The sequence below is a fragment of the Vombatus ursinus genome, unplaced genomic scaffold (assembly GCF_900497805.2).
Source record: "Vombatus ursinus unplaced genomic scaffold, bare-nosed wombat genome assembly UNPS02005236.1, whole genome shotgun sequence".
NCBI classification, from domain to species: domain Eukaryota; kingdom Metazoa; phylum Chordata; class Mammalia; order Diprotodontia; family Vombatidae; genus Vombatus; species Vombatus ursinus.
In genome coordinates, this window is record NW_020945014.1 from 7675113 (window position 1) to 7689662 (window position 14550).

General features: G+C 36.5%; 1 protein-coding gene across 1 annotated transcript in view; it reads left to right on the plus strand.

The window, feature by feature from the left end:
• COL22A1 (collagen type XXII alpha 1 chain) overlaps positions 1 to 14550 on the plus strand; it is a 523255-nt gene that overhangs the window by 279763 nt on the left and 228942 nt on the right. The window contains exon 21 of the mRNA XM_027845270.1: positions 4506 to 4559. Coding sequence (XP_027701071.1) covers positions 4506 to 4559 — 54 coding nt within the window. The remainder of the gene's footprint in view (positions 1 to 4505; positions 4560 to 14550) is intronic.

Below are 14550 nucleotides of genomic sequence, written 5' to 3' on the forward strand. Positions count from 1 at the left end.
CATGCTTACCTATCCTTCAAAGCTTATCTCAAATGCCATCTCCCTGAGGAAACCTAATCTGGTGCCTTCAATTAATGATGATCTTTGCTTCATCAAATTTCCTTTTGTTTATATTGCTAGTAGACTTTCTACCTTGTATCATATTTAATTTTGACAATGTCAAAATTCTGTGAAAAGATGTGTGAACTTTTTGTTGGCATTTGCTATTATATATTTATGTTTTCATTTCCCAAAGAGCCTGGCAATGTAAGAACCATACTAAATGCTTATGAATGACTTTTTTGAATGGATGAGTGAATGGAGCAAAGGTATCATTTGACTTGACAATATGATTGTAGGTTTAGAGCTGAAAAGAACTTCAAAGATCATGTAGTCTAACACAGCCATTTTACAGATAAGGAAACTGAAGCTCAACCAGGTTAATCAACTTGCCCAGAGTCACATAGATAGTAAGTGGCAGACCCTTAATTTGAACCCTATTCCTTTGACTAAAAATCAAGCATGGTTTCCAATATTTAAAATGGGAGTTTCATTTGTTAATTTGGGAATTTCCATCCTTTCTTGTGACATTAGATGAAGTTTTATTGTTAGATAAGATAATCTAACCAACTGGTTCACTAGCATTATAAAAGCTTACTCTAAGAATAATTTAATTAAAAAAATAAACAATATTAAGCATTTACTATGTTCCAGGTACTATGATCATCACTGTGGATACAAAAACAAGCAATCAAAATAACCACTACCCTCAAGGAGCTTACATTCAAATAGCAGAAGACTATACATAAAAGGGATAGAGGAGAAAAGTAGACTAGGTTGAGATGGGAACATATGAACATAGCAACATGGCTTAGGAAGTGAACAGTGGGCCAGAGACTGAGATAGTTAAGGGAAAAGCTGACCAATTAGAACTCAAGGCACCAGGGTTTGGAATCCTTGTTCCTATGGGAAGAAGAAAAGGCCAGAACAGATGACTTGGGTTGGAGATGGTTGGGAAGTGTATAGAGGGGACAGGGCTAGACTGGATAAGGTGAAAGCACACTGAACAGAGATTAAGTCCCCAAAGCTCAAAATCTTATTTCTGATGTGCAGTAGAGAAGGCCAAAATATCGGCACTATGACTTAAAGATGACTGAAATGGAAAATGTCCATTTATTTGTCCAGAATGCCTATTCATTTAGTGGTTATAACAAAGGCAGAAAGATAAGTATATTTCCACCTTTGGAAATAGGTGGGGGGGAGGGGGGCAGGGCAGTGTTGCATATCATTTCATGTCTTTTATCAGGTTCCTAAACCTTGCCATCTGTCTGGCTTCTAAGCACTCTTACCAATGTCCTGTAGGAGACAGTAAGAGGCAAGTACAATGGGGAGGACAGGAATGATCACAGAAGAGATGAATAGACTGATGAATAAGTAAAGAAGCATTAAGCAGATACTCTGTTCTGGGTGCTGGAGATTCAAATACAAAAGGAGATTGAATTCCACCAAGGGTAGGCAAAACATATGAAGGATTGTAAAGAACTGGTGACCAAGGAAGGGAATTTTGGTGTGGGGAGTTGTGGGAATGTTGTTCTGTCTTTGAAAATGAAGGACAGACAACAACAGGTCAGTCAAATATCATGCCCTTTTTAGAAGCAATGATAGTATCAATGGAATTTCTAGCCTCAGAAATGGAAATAGGTAATAGAGTGTGGAATGGGAGCATTCACACATGGCCAGATGTCTGAGACAGAATGTGAAACATGGTCTGGGACAGCTGCAGTTGTTGAAGTATTTACACTTTCTTTCTCATTCTAGACTAGATTTAGAGTCAGAGAATCTGGGTTTAAAACCAGATCTGCCATTTGCTACCTGTGTGACCATAGAATGGTCACTTCAATTTCTCAGTTTCTTCATTTATGGCTGAAGGGTTGAATGTTGGCATTTAACTAAATATCAATCTAGATGGATATAATAGATGCAGTCATCAACATCCAATATGCCTTTTAATCCTTTGATCTTATTTCATAACTTTGGATGCTGCCTTTGGAGTATAATAATCATCTCAGAGCAAAATTAATGTTTGAAAACTAGGTAACTTGGCATATTATGAGTCCCCCCTCCACTCTGCCTATCCCTTAAGACAATACTCACAAAGAAGACGAAAAGCAAATACCCCCTATGACACCAGACTTTACCACCATGCCACTATTGTGATAATTACCACCTGTTTTCTTCTCTCTTTTCCCAAACACCATGGCTAAATGGACACATGGTTATGAAGGTCAGTTTTAAATACAACATATATTGATTGAAAGGAGTTCTACCTTAAGTGAGAACTGAGTCTCTTGGTTAAAAGGGACCTCAGAGGTAAATGTCACATTGTAGAAAGAACACAAGACTTTGGATCATGAGAGACTTGGATTCAATTCTGACACTTAGTTTCTTTTTTTTTTTAATCAATTTATTTATTTATTTTTAGGCATTCACTTTTTTTTTCCATTCTTTTTCTCCCCCCTTAGGCAATTGGGGTTAAGTGACTTGCCCAAGGTCACACAGCTAGTAAGGGTCAAGTGTTTGGTCTGAGTCCAGATTTGAACTCAGGTCCTCCTGACTTCAGGGCTAGTGCTCTATCCACTGCACCATCTAGCTGCCCCCTGACACTTAGTTTCTAAATGTGCATAATGGGAAAAAAGTTTCAAATTCAACCGTTTGAGAACTGTTATTATTTGAAATGTTTTTTTTTTTTTTTCCGGGAGGGGACACATTGAACCATCTGAACACAATGAGCAGAATCCTCCATACCCCCTCTTTGGAAATGTTCATCTTTCAATTCTACTGTCCACACTGGTATGATTATGTGATTTTGCCCCTGTGTGACTCAGGGAATGTAATTTAACCTTTCTGAGCCTCAGTTTCCTGATTTATAACATGATAATAATACATATAGTATCTATCTCATAGGGTAGTTGGGAGACTGAAATGAAATAATTAATGTAATGTGCCTTGAAAACTTTAGAGCGTTATAAAAATGTAAGTTGTAATTATCTAGTTGAACATACACCCATGAAGGAATTCCCTTTTATATTGTCCCTCATAAGTGGTTATCCAAAATCTTCTTGAAGACTTCGAGGAAAAACAAATTCAACAGCTCAGGAGATGACCCATTCCCATGCTCAAAAATCTCAATGATTCCAATAGCCTGCTATTTGAAACCCTTTACAGTCTGGCTCCCACTTAAATTTTTCATGCTGTCTCATTATTCCCCTTTACACATCCCATGTTTCAGCCAATCTGTCCTTCTGGATATTCTGTAAATGTAATATTCTATCTCCCATCTCTGTTCTGGAATATACTCCCTTCTCAACTCTACCTCTCTGAATGCCTTACTTCCTTCAAGTTCAGGTAGCACTTCCTACCTGAAGCCTTTCCTGATCTCTGCAGTTGTCTGTTCTCTCTCCTTCCTCCAATTATTCTCTATTACCTCATATATCTCTGCTTGCCTCTTGCCTCACCCACATGTTTAACATAAACTCTTGGAGACAGGGCAAGTTTTTGCTTTGTCTTTATATCCTCTATGCCTTATTAAGTAGGCAAATAATAAATGTTTGTTGAATTAAACAACTCTATTTGTTAGAAAGATTCTGTCGCCATTATATTAAGCAGGTATTTTATCTCTCTGTAATTTTTACCTATTGTTCCTAGTTCTGGCCCCTAGCCCCAAGCAGATAATTCCCTTTTTCATGTTAGTCCTTCCAATACTTGAAAGGAGCTGTAGTGTTCCCTCTCCATCTTTGCTTCTTTAGGCTAAAGAGCGCCAATTTCTTTATCCAACTGTGCTCTATTCCTAGTCTTCTCTCCACTTGTTTTTCAGGGTCCTTCCTAAAATGAATTCCTTACAGAACACAATATTCCAGATAGGATCTGCAGGGTGTTTAGGGTATTTAGGGTGACTCTACTCTTCCTTCTTGGGATGGATATTATGCCACTCTTCATGCAACTCCATATTGAGCTTTCATTCCATTAAAACCTCATGATCTTTTTGATATGAACAGTTTTCCGTCTGGGGCTCCCTGATCCTGGAGTTGATTATTTGAACCTAAGAGTAGAACTTAACATTTATCTCTATTAAATTGCATTTTGTTAATGCCTTGTTATTCAGTTTTCTCGTTTACAACAGGATGGCATTTACTTGTCTATCCAGGACTGAAATGATGAACAACAGCAACAACAACAAAATCAAATGTGATTTCAAACACACACACATACACACACATATAATACATACATACATACATATGTATATATGTATATATATATATATACACACACATATATGGGGATATATATATACACACACATATATATGGGGATAAATATATATACACACACATATATATGGGGATATATATACACACACTATGCATGGATAATTATATATATATATATATATATAATTTATATGTATGCTTTTTATATACCCCTATTTATTTTTCTATTATTATTTCCTATTTTGTTTCCTAAAGGGTCCAATGGGTCCTGAAGGCAAAGAGGGACTTCCTGGTTCTCCAGGACAGCGGGTAAGTTGAATATCTACTTTTAATTATGCCTGCCTTCCTCCACCCCAACATGATCTGCACCATGAGTCTATTTTAGGAAGCTTCCCATGGGAGAATTGTGTTGATATTAATGCAGAATTGGAAATCCTTGAATAAAAGCATACGTTCTCTCTTGGTATCAAGAGTCTTTATATTTTTCCCCTTTCTTCTTTTCATTAAGGAATTTAAAATGTTGCCAAAGGAAAATATGAAGTGTCATGATATAATGTGTTGACGTTACAGCATTCGGCCCCATCACATTGTTGTTCCCAGTCTTCACACACTAGGGATTTACTCTGTTATTTATAAGCTGCGCGACCTTACCCTTCACTTGGCACTTAACATACGTGGCTTTCTATGCTATTTATCTTTTTTTATGTATACAGACTTATAGATTTATAGCATTCTCTAGCTAGAGGATACCTTAGAGATGATCATTTTATGGATGAGGATGTGGAAACTCAGAGTAAAGGAGTGATTTGTCCAGAGGCACACATGAGTTACTGAAACTAGAACCCAAGTCACTGGACTCTGAACCCAGGACTTTTTCAGTTATACCACTTGCCTTTCTTCTCTGTTTATTTAAATAATTTCTATATCCATTCAGTAGAAGTAGCCTGTGATATACTTATTTGTATATGCAGCAGTAACTATAACAGTGCCCTTGCAAAAAAAAAATCTTGATGAATGCTCATTGAATTGTTGATGTTAATGGTGCCAGAACAGGCAGAAGCCCATATGAGCTATCCTAGTTGTGTATAAGGCCTTTTGAATTCCAAATCAAGTTAACAAGTATTTTTTTTTTGTCTTAAGGGTGTTTAAGACTTCTTTCCCTTCATAAATAGGAGTCAGTCTTGGGAATATCATGCTTTGCAAAATGTGGAGAGTGACATACTTCCCAGAGAGAGTACAGGGCTGAGAGGTCAAGTACCAGCCCTGGCTCTGTCATCAGTTCACCAGCATGACATGAGCAAGTCACTTAACCTCCCTCAGGCTTAGGTTTTTTTCCTTTTCTTTTTTGAGCTAATCAAAGCAAAATGAAGCTTCTTTTAAAACAGAAGATGATGATCCGTGAAGACAGTGTAGGAGACGGAAGACAAATGCTGAAACATTTGTACCAAGAATTTTGAATATTTTTTTCCCACCCAAACCCCAAACCTCTTAAAATTTTTCTTCAGCTCCTAAAATGAAAATCTTTGATTTGGGTAAGAATGAATTACATTTTACTTTGACTCATTAGTGGAGCAGGAAAATTGGTATTGTCCTATAGAAAAATGACTTTAGTCACTATGATATCAGTTGAAGTGGACATTGTGATTTGTTAAGGGTGTGCAAACAGGCAATACAAATGAAAATATGTAAAACAAATAGCTTGAGTTGATAATTTACTGATAAAGGAAAAAAATATCATAAACAATATTTGCCCACATGTTCACGATTGGATTTTAGAGTTCTAGATGAGGGAGTTCTATTGGTTTCTTCAGAGCATTGACTGAATAGATTACCATTATCACAATCATTGTAATTACCAGTAGGGCATTTAAAAAATTATCAGTCACAAACCACTAAGCATGTCTGTTATTGGGAGTGCTGGTCTACCTATATTCAGAGCGGCTCATCACCAGGTCATGGCCACAGGGTGATGAGGTTTTTGGTTATAAGTACATCTGAAAACTGTACTCCAAGTTCATGAATCCCAGATTAAGACTCTCTTACCTAGCCCAACTCTTATTTGAAATAGGAATGTCTTCTGCAGTACCCTCAGCTGGTGGCTATCCAGCCTTAGCCAGACAACCACCAGTGACAACTATTACATTGACAATCATTCCGCTGTTGACAGTTTTACTTGCTATTTCTATTCTATTTGCTAAAAAATTTTCCCATCTAGTGGAGACAGGTAACATATGCTAATCAGTTTGGCTGCAAAAGACATGGGGACTTTGGTGGACTGCAAACTCGATATCAATCGGCAGTGTGATATGGCAGCTGTGAAAGCTAATGCAATCTGAAAGTATAATGAGAGGTATAGGAAGGGCATGAAAATCTCCCTATCCTAGTAGGCCTACATCTGGACTATTGTATTCAGCTCTGTGTACCATAGTTTTGAAAGGAAATTGATGACCTGGAGGGCATAGGAGCATAGTTTCCTTGGAGGGAACTTTAGAGACCATCCTCCTCATGTTAGATGAGGAAGTGACCTAGTCCCCACTACACCAGAAGTTAAATGAAAAGTGCACAGGAGCATCCAGGTCCTCTGACATCAAGTCTCATTTTTTTTCCCACTGTGTACTTGTTCTCTGAAGTACATTTAAAAAAATAGTTTCTTTTTTTTAACATTGATATCACTTGTTAGTGATGATCCCTAGACCCCAATAGAAATGCCCCTTGTAATAGAAAAGTACAGGTAAGCAAAAACATTCCGACCCATTGGTGACGCCTGATAGCATATATCTCATTCTGTACCTGTAATCTACTGCCAGCCTGTCAAGAGGAATGACATGAATGTATTCTGCTATCAGTCCGCTGTAATGCGTTGAACAGAATTCTGAGTTCTTTCTCTGTTGCTTTCCTTTAAAGTATTGGTGAAATTGTTCTCTTTATTCTGTTTATTTAATTCAAAACACATTTTAAACACGTCCATTGTATCGGATTTCATCTCCCTTGTCTAATGCTGGGAGATGATTGTGGATACTTACTCAGACTAATTAAGGCTGCTGTTTAGGGCATGTCTAATACTTACACACAATACAGAAGATGGTTTGGATTTTTCTCCCTTCACCTCCCCATGGAGGTGGACTGTAGAATATTTAGCGTGATCCAACTTTTGCTGGCTGTGAGAGGAAGAAACTGAGCCTTATTGTTTTCCAGAAAATCTGAGGCTACTGTTTTATATTCTGCAGGAGGGGAGAATTGATATTTAAGAGCAAGAAGCATAAAAGTTTTCACTGATGGCTTAAACTGTGAATACAAGTATACATCTCCAAGGATAGAATAAGGGGAGATCAGGGAAGATATGTAATTATGACCTCATTTCTCTCTCTACATTATCTCCCCTGCTGATTCTAATCGATTCCTACGATAAATACTAATCAGTGTTCAGGTTGAGCCAAGTGAACTGTTAAAGAAAGAGATCATCTGTAGGATGCATGATTTGCAAGCAGCAGAAGGTCCTCAAAATTCTTCTCTTACCCTCTTCTTACCCCTTCAGCTCTGAATCTGTGATCCTATGACTTATTACCAGGAAGGTACTTGGACAATGGTTAGTGATACCTTTGAAGATCTACAGAACTACAATTTTCTAAATAATGGAAGGAGGTGGTAGAGTTAAACATCTATTTATTGTTTTGGTAAAGGGAGCATATAGAGTAGGAAGTATTTTGGTTTGAGGGTTAGCGAATCTGGGTTTGCATTTCAGCTTTAATATTTATTATTTTTTGAACTTGGGAATATTACTTTTTATCTTCATCATATGCAGATGAAGGGATTGTATTTAGAATATAGACAGTGTCTGAGGTCTTTTCCAGCATTAAATCTATGAACCCATAATTACTAGCCTGAAATGGATATAACATTCCCATCATTAAGAATTACTTTTTAATTACTTCTTTATTATTTTGAACTAACAAAATGAGATGAGATGAGGCCCTTTGCATGAATAATCCACCCCCTTGGTAAAATAATTTCTCTCATATCAAATATTCCTAAATACTTAGGCCTGACATCTTCTTTGCCCTCACCAGTGGCTATCTTTCACTTTACTTAAATGTACATACTAGATTTTCCCCTACTCCCAGTATAATTTGGGCTGTTTGAGGGAAGGGACTAGGTATCGTTTTGCATATATATGTATGTAAAAAGTTTTACATATATATATAAATTGTGTATATATGTTATACATAATCTCCTTATACTTTTGTCTTTCTCTAACACACACACAGACACACATACCCCTTTAATACAGTCTCTTCCTTCAAGGAGCCTAAGTTATACTGGTGGGTAGGAGAGAATGCACAGAGAAGAGGGAAAGTGAAAGTTAGTCACTGTTGAAGGCAAAGAGACTATTAGGCCAAGCTGGTTAGGGATATTTGAGGTAAGAGTAAGCACCTTTAGCTGGGGGTGAGGGGAGGGAAATAGGAGAATATAGTATGAATGTCATTCTCCATTAAAGGCTTTCAACCACAGGCTTATAGATTTAATCCTAAAAAGGTTCTTAAAGACCATCTAGATTCTAGTCTAATCTTTTGTCTGCATAGAAGGAAACAACTGAGGCTCAGGAGGGAAAAAGGTAATATGTCTAAGTTCACACAAGTAACATATATTGAAGCTGGGATTCAAACCCTTTAAACCCAAACCAAAATATTTTTCATTGAATGTGTTGCCTCTCCCCAAACAAGAGATGCTTAAGTAGACCATTCCATCTATATTATTCAGATAATTGCAGTTGTATGCATAGATAGATGATAGATAGATAGATAGATAGATAGATAGATAGATAGATGATAAATAGATATTTTCCCTCAGTAAAAATGTATGATAATAAAGAGTATACACTACCCAGGAGGGTGAGTAGGACTTCCTGAGTGGCTGACTTCAGTTCCATTTTTCTGCCTCTACTCTTCCTCTGGCCTTTTCCTCATCTTTGAATGGGAACATCCATGGTGATAGGAGTCTAAGTTGTCATTATTCCAATATATATATATATATATATGTATATACACACACACACATGCACACACACATAAATATATACATATACACACACGCACATACCTTTAATGCAGCCTCTTCCCTCAAGGAATTTAAATTATACTGGTGGGTAGGAGAGAATGCACAGAGAAGAGGGAAAGTGAAAGTTAGTCACTGATGAAGGCAAAGAGACTATTAGGCCAAGCTTGCTAGGGATATTTGAGGTAGGAGTAAACACCTTTAACTGGGGGTGAGGGGAGGGAAATAGGAGAATATAGTATGAATGTCTAAGAGCAATGCCTTGGACCTTTGAGACTGCCTTATTCTGGGAAGTTGCCCCAGTAAGCCACAAGTACCTCCCCCTACAGAAGAGAAAGAGTCTCATTGGGGATAGTCTGGAAATACAGTTTTCTATGTCGCTTCTCACCACTATCCTACTTTCTGGAGGGTGGGCAGATTTTCTTGCCAACCTTCCCCTGATCTTTTTCCCTTGGTAAAGCTCTCTTCATATGGATAACAAATTCCCTAGTCCAGTTGACCCGTCTTTATTTTCCCTACCCAAAGACCCAAAGATAGCTGAACCCTGGCTTTCTTCCACTGGGCATCAAGTTAACTGATTTTCACGGCTATAAAACTAGTGGATAACACAGTCAGGATTTTAACTCGGATATGCTAAGTCCAAACCTAGTGTTCTTTCCATTTTAATGAACTTAATTATGAAGTAATAGAACCATAAAATCCTAGAATCTTACACTACATTAGGCAAAGTGATTCCAGTATGTGATTATTTTTGTAGATCCTTCTAAAATCTGAGAGAGAGAGAAAGAGAGAAAGAGAGAGAGAGAGAAAGAGATGTGGTCTGTGTTCCCAAACTTCTGCAGCTAAGGAAACAGACTCAGTGGGCAGTAAAAAAAAAAAAAAAAAAAAACTTATCCAAGATCACAAAGTTGAGAAGTCCATAACCAGAGCCCAAACCTAGAACCTCGGGCTTCTAACATCTGAAAGTTGAAAGACAATTATGAGGTCATGAAGGCCAATCCATTCCTGAATAGGAATTCTTCTACTATATCATGAATAAATAATTATAAAGCTTTATACTGGGATACCTATTCTGAAATTGTGTGTGAAAGTCGAATACCAACATGTTATTAGTTGGTACTTTTAAAAAAATGCCTATTTCTGTAATTCCCATAATCTCAGCTTCTATTGCTACATTTAGAATCAGACCATTGCAAGCATTAATTTTCATAGTAGTTAATTGGGTGGAAAAAATATAGTTTACAGAAATTTGCCACACAGCTATTATCTGAAATTATAACAGAAAAAACAGCATTAAACATTATTAATGCAAAAAGGCATGAATATCAAAAACACTGCTTTCTTTTCATTTAGTTCAACTGTTCTAATAGGGCCTAAAGTAGCTAAGTGACTTAGCCAAGGTGAGGCAGGAGAGTTAGCAGAAGTAAAACTGGAACATAGGTGTCTTCTGCATCTAAGTTCAGTGTCCTTTCCATAATGCTATGCTGACTCTATAAATGAATACATCACCCTTATTAATCTGTTTGCAGCCCAGAATATTGCTTCCTGATCCTTTGGAGTCTGGGACTCATAGCCTACTCCTGCAAGTGATTCCTTGCTATAAATAGTTCATGGACTTTTCTATGAGCCTTTCTTTTAGAGAACATTATGGGAAATTAGCACAATTGTCTTTGTCTCTGAGTTTTGCACAATCAGAAATCAGTTCAAGGAAGGAGCTGGACAGAAGGTGATAGTCTCCTCAACTCATGTTGAAAAAAGACTAGGTTAAACAACAGTATAAAAGTGATCCATACTTTGAAGAAGTTTGACACATCGGAAATGATAATAGATTTGAAGTTTGGAGATCTGGTTTTGAATCCTAAGTCTGATTCTTCCTAGCTCTATGTCTACTGATAAATACAAAATCTTAGTTGGAATGTCCCATACAAGACAAATAATCCACTGCATGCAAAACAGGAATGTCTTCTACAGCACTGAGAACACATGGTCATCCAGCATCTGCTTAAATACCTTCAAAGATGGGGTACTCACTACTTCCTGAGGTAGCCTATTACACTTTTAGATAGCCCTACTTGTTAGGAAGTTTTATTTTTTGTTTGTTTTTGTTTTTGCTTTTTGTTTTTGTTTTTCCTAATTATATCAAGCCTAAATCTTTCTATCTTCAGCTTCTACTCGTTGCTTCTAGTTCTCATTTCTGAGGCCATGAAGAACACATTTGTTGCCTCTTCCATATAACAGGCCAAGATATTTGACCTTAGTTCTGATGACCTAACTAACTTTTCTCTTTGCAAGCTAAATACTCTCCATCCCTTCAACTAGTCATCAGATAGCATGGTCATTGACACTCTCACTACCCTGGTCATCTTCCTATTATGAATAAGTTTCTGCTTGTCAATATCCTTTCTAAAACATGATGTCTAGAATGAAACACAATAAAATCCGTTCATTCTGACCAAAGGAAGAAGACAATTGGACTTTCTCTTCCTAGTCCTGGAAACTATGTCTCCATTCAGAGAGAGATTGCATCAGCTATTTTGGCTTCTTTGCCTTTATTGACTCACACTGAATTTGAAATCTACTAAAACCTTGGGGCCTTTTTTTACATAAACCATTGTATATTCACCTTTCCCTTCATTTCATAATTGTGAAGGTGATTTTTTAACCTTAAGTGTAGGACTGTAACATCATTCCTACTACAGTTCATCTTCTTAGATTCAACTCATCATTCTGTCAAGATCTTTTTGAATCCTCCTGACTCCATCATCTAATGAATTTTTACTCTCCCTGCCAACTTCATGTAATCTGAAAATCTGACAAGTATTCCAACTGTCTTCATCCAAGTCATTGAAAAAATGTCAAACAGCAAAGGGCCAGAGATGAATTCCTAGAGATCCCTCTCCATGCTGACATTATTCATGCCTAATCATTGAAATTGACCATTCAACCAGTCAATTTCAACCTAACTATAATATCTTCTAGCTAATGACCATTCATCTTGTCTACAAGAAGACTAAAAATAACCTTTTCAAAAGCTATGTTGAAATCCAGGTTGGCTGTGTCTAGACAATCCTCTGACTAGTCTGGACAGTCTCTCAAAAAGGAAATGGGATTTATCTGATATGACCTTTTCCTGATGAAGCCATTTGGATCTTTGAGGGAAGATAGGAGCAAAAAAAATTAGCGATTTAAGGAAACAGGATAATATAATAAAAAAAAATTAGAGTTGTATAGGACTTTAGAGGCCATCTATTTTAAGTCCTTCATTTTATAAGTGAACTGAAGGACAAAAAGGTTAAGTAACTTGCCTAAGGTCATAGAACTAGTAAATAGTAGTGATAGGAATCAAAATAAAACCATCTGATTCCAAATTCAGTGTTCTTTTCATGGTACTATGCTTTTCCCATAGTTATACAGCTAGTAAGTGTCAGAGGTAGAATCAGGACATCAGGACTCACTTCATCTCAAGTACCATATTTCATACTATTTTTTCTAAGCAAACCTCCATGCATCATACCATAACTTGATTCTCATCTGCTCTACAATATTCAGATGTTATTTTGGCACTTTTCTGTACTCCCAAAGAACATATTTTCTAAGTCTTCCTTACTAGGAACTTCATGAATTCAGTTTCACAATTTAATATATGTTCTTTTGTGTGGTTTAGTTTTATGAGTTAAATTAATCTTGTTTCCCACCAAATATTATATTTTTCTTGAAGACAAAGATTTTGTCATATTTGTCTTTTATATCTGTAGAGTACCTAGCCTTCTGGTGGGCACAAAGGAGGAACTCAATAGATCTTTGCTAAATCAAAATTAATTTAAAAAAACAACATAATTACTGCTGTAGTATAGGAATAACTCTCCCATTACAAGTATCTTTTAAGTAACAAGGATAACAATAAGGGCTTTCTGTTGCAATTTTAAATATTCCAAATTTAGGAAATGTTTTTAGCTTCTCATAATTTCAAAGGTATTTTGAGGGTTGTTGGTTGTTTTATTTGTTTTTCAAGTACAAATAGCCTGTTTGAAATAAATGGAAAGTAAATTTCCTCTTCTCTGGTATGATTTTGCAAAAAATAAATTGACTTAAAACTTGTGATTTCATAAATGGCTTTCTTACTGTTGCTGCTTATTTATAAAACTTAAAATTGAGAAGGTGCTTTGGAAGATAATTCTCTTATAAGGTAGCAGAAAGTAGTTATAGGGTTATAGAAAGACCATGGATTGTAGAATTAGACTTGATTTGCTTGCTGTGCTCATTTGGGCAAATCACTTTCCCTATTTGGACCTCAATGTATTTATTTGTAAAATGTGGAGCAGGCGTTGAACATGATTATCTTCTTCTGTTATAACTTTAGAGCAGAAAGGTTCCTTTTAAGATTTTATGTTCTAAATAGCTAGAAGATTCTATCTTCTAAAGACTCCTTCCAAGGTTTTATGTTCCAAGGTCACTTTCAGCCCCAACATTCTATATTCATTATTCCAACTTCCTTTGTTTAAAGTACCTTAGATCTGACGTGTTTGCAGTGAGGTAGAGTTTCTAGGTATGAGCCAAATTCAAGTATTAACTCAACTGTCTATAAATCAGTCAATCAATGGACAATGTTTATTAAGCACCCACAATGTGCCTGGAGCTATATTAGTTGCAGGCAATGCAAGGAAAAAGAATGAAACTTTTTGCTCACAAGAAGCTTACATTCTAATGGGGAAGAAAGCAAATTCTTATAAAAATACATACAAAGTTGTTAAATATTATTTCTTTTTTAAGATTGTGATTGAAACCAGTTTTCAATTCTAGGCTTATTTCTTCTCCTACCCAAGATGCTTCTGTGCCCATTCCCTCACTCTATCACTGCTTCTTCTCCCCAAACCCCCCCCCCCAAAATGCCAATACACACACACACAACACATCTACTTTCTTTCCATTTCTTTGTTCCTACAAAAAGTGTTGCTATAAATACATAGTTGTATATAGAATCTCTCTTTTTGTCAATGATTTCCTTGGGGTATAACCCTAGCAGTGAAAATTTCTGTGTTGGGGTGTGGTCATTTTTGTGTAGCAAATATGTTGCCTCCATGTGTTTTCTTAGGTCTTTTCCTAAATTCTCAATAGCCTTATTCTCCCTTTTCACATGTTGAATTTTCACTCATTCTTGAAGACCAATCGAATTGATATCTGCTCTATGAAGTTTTTTTTTAAACACCCAGCCACCAACAATAATGATCTCCTCTCCCCGGATTTCAGA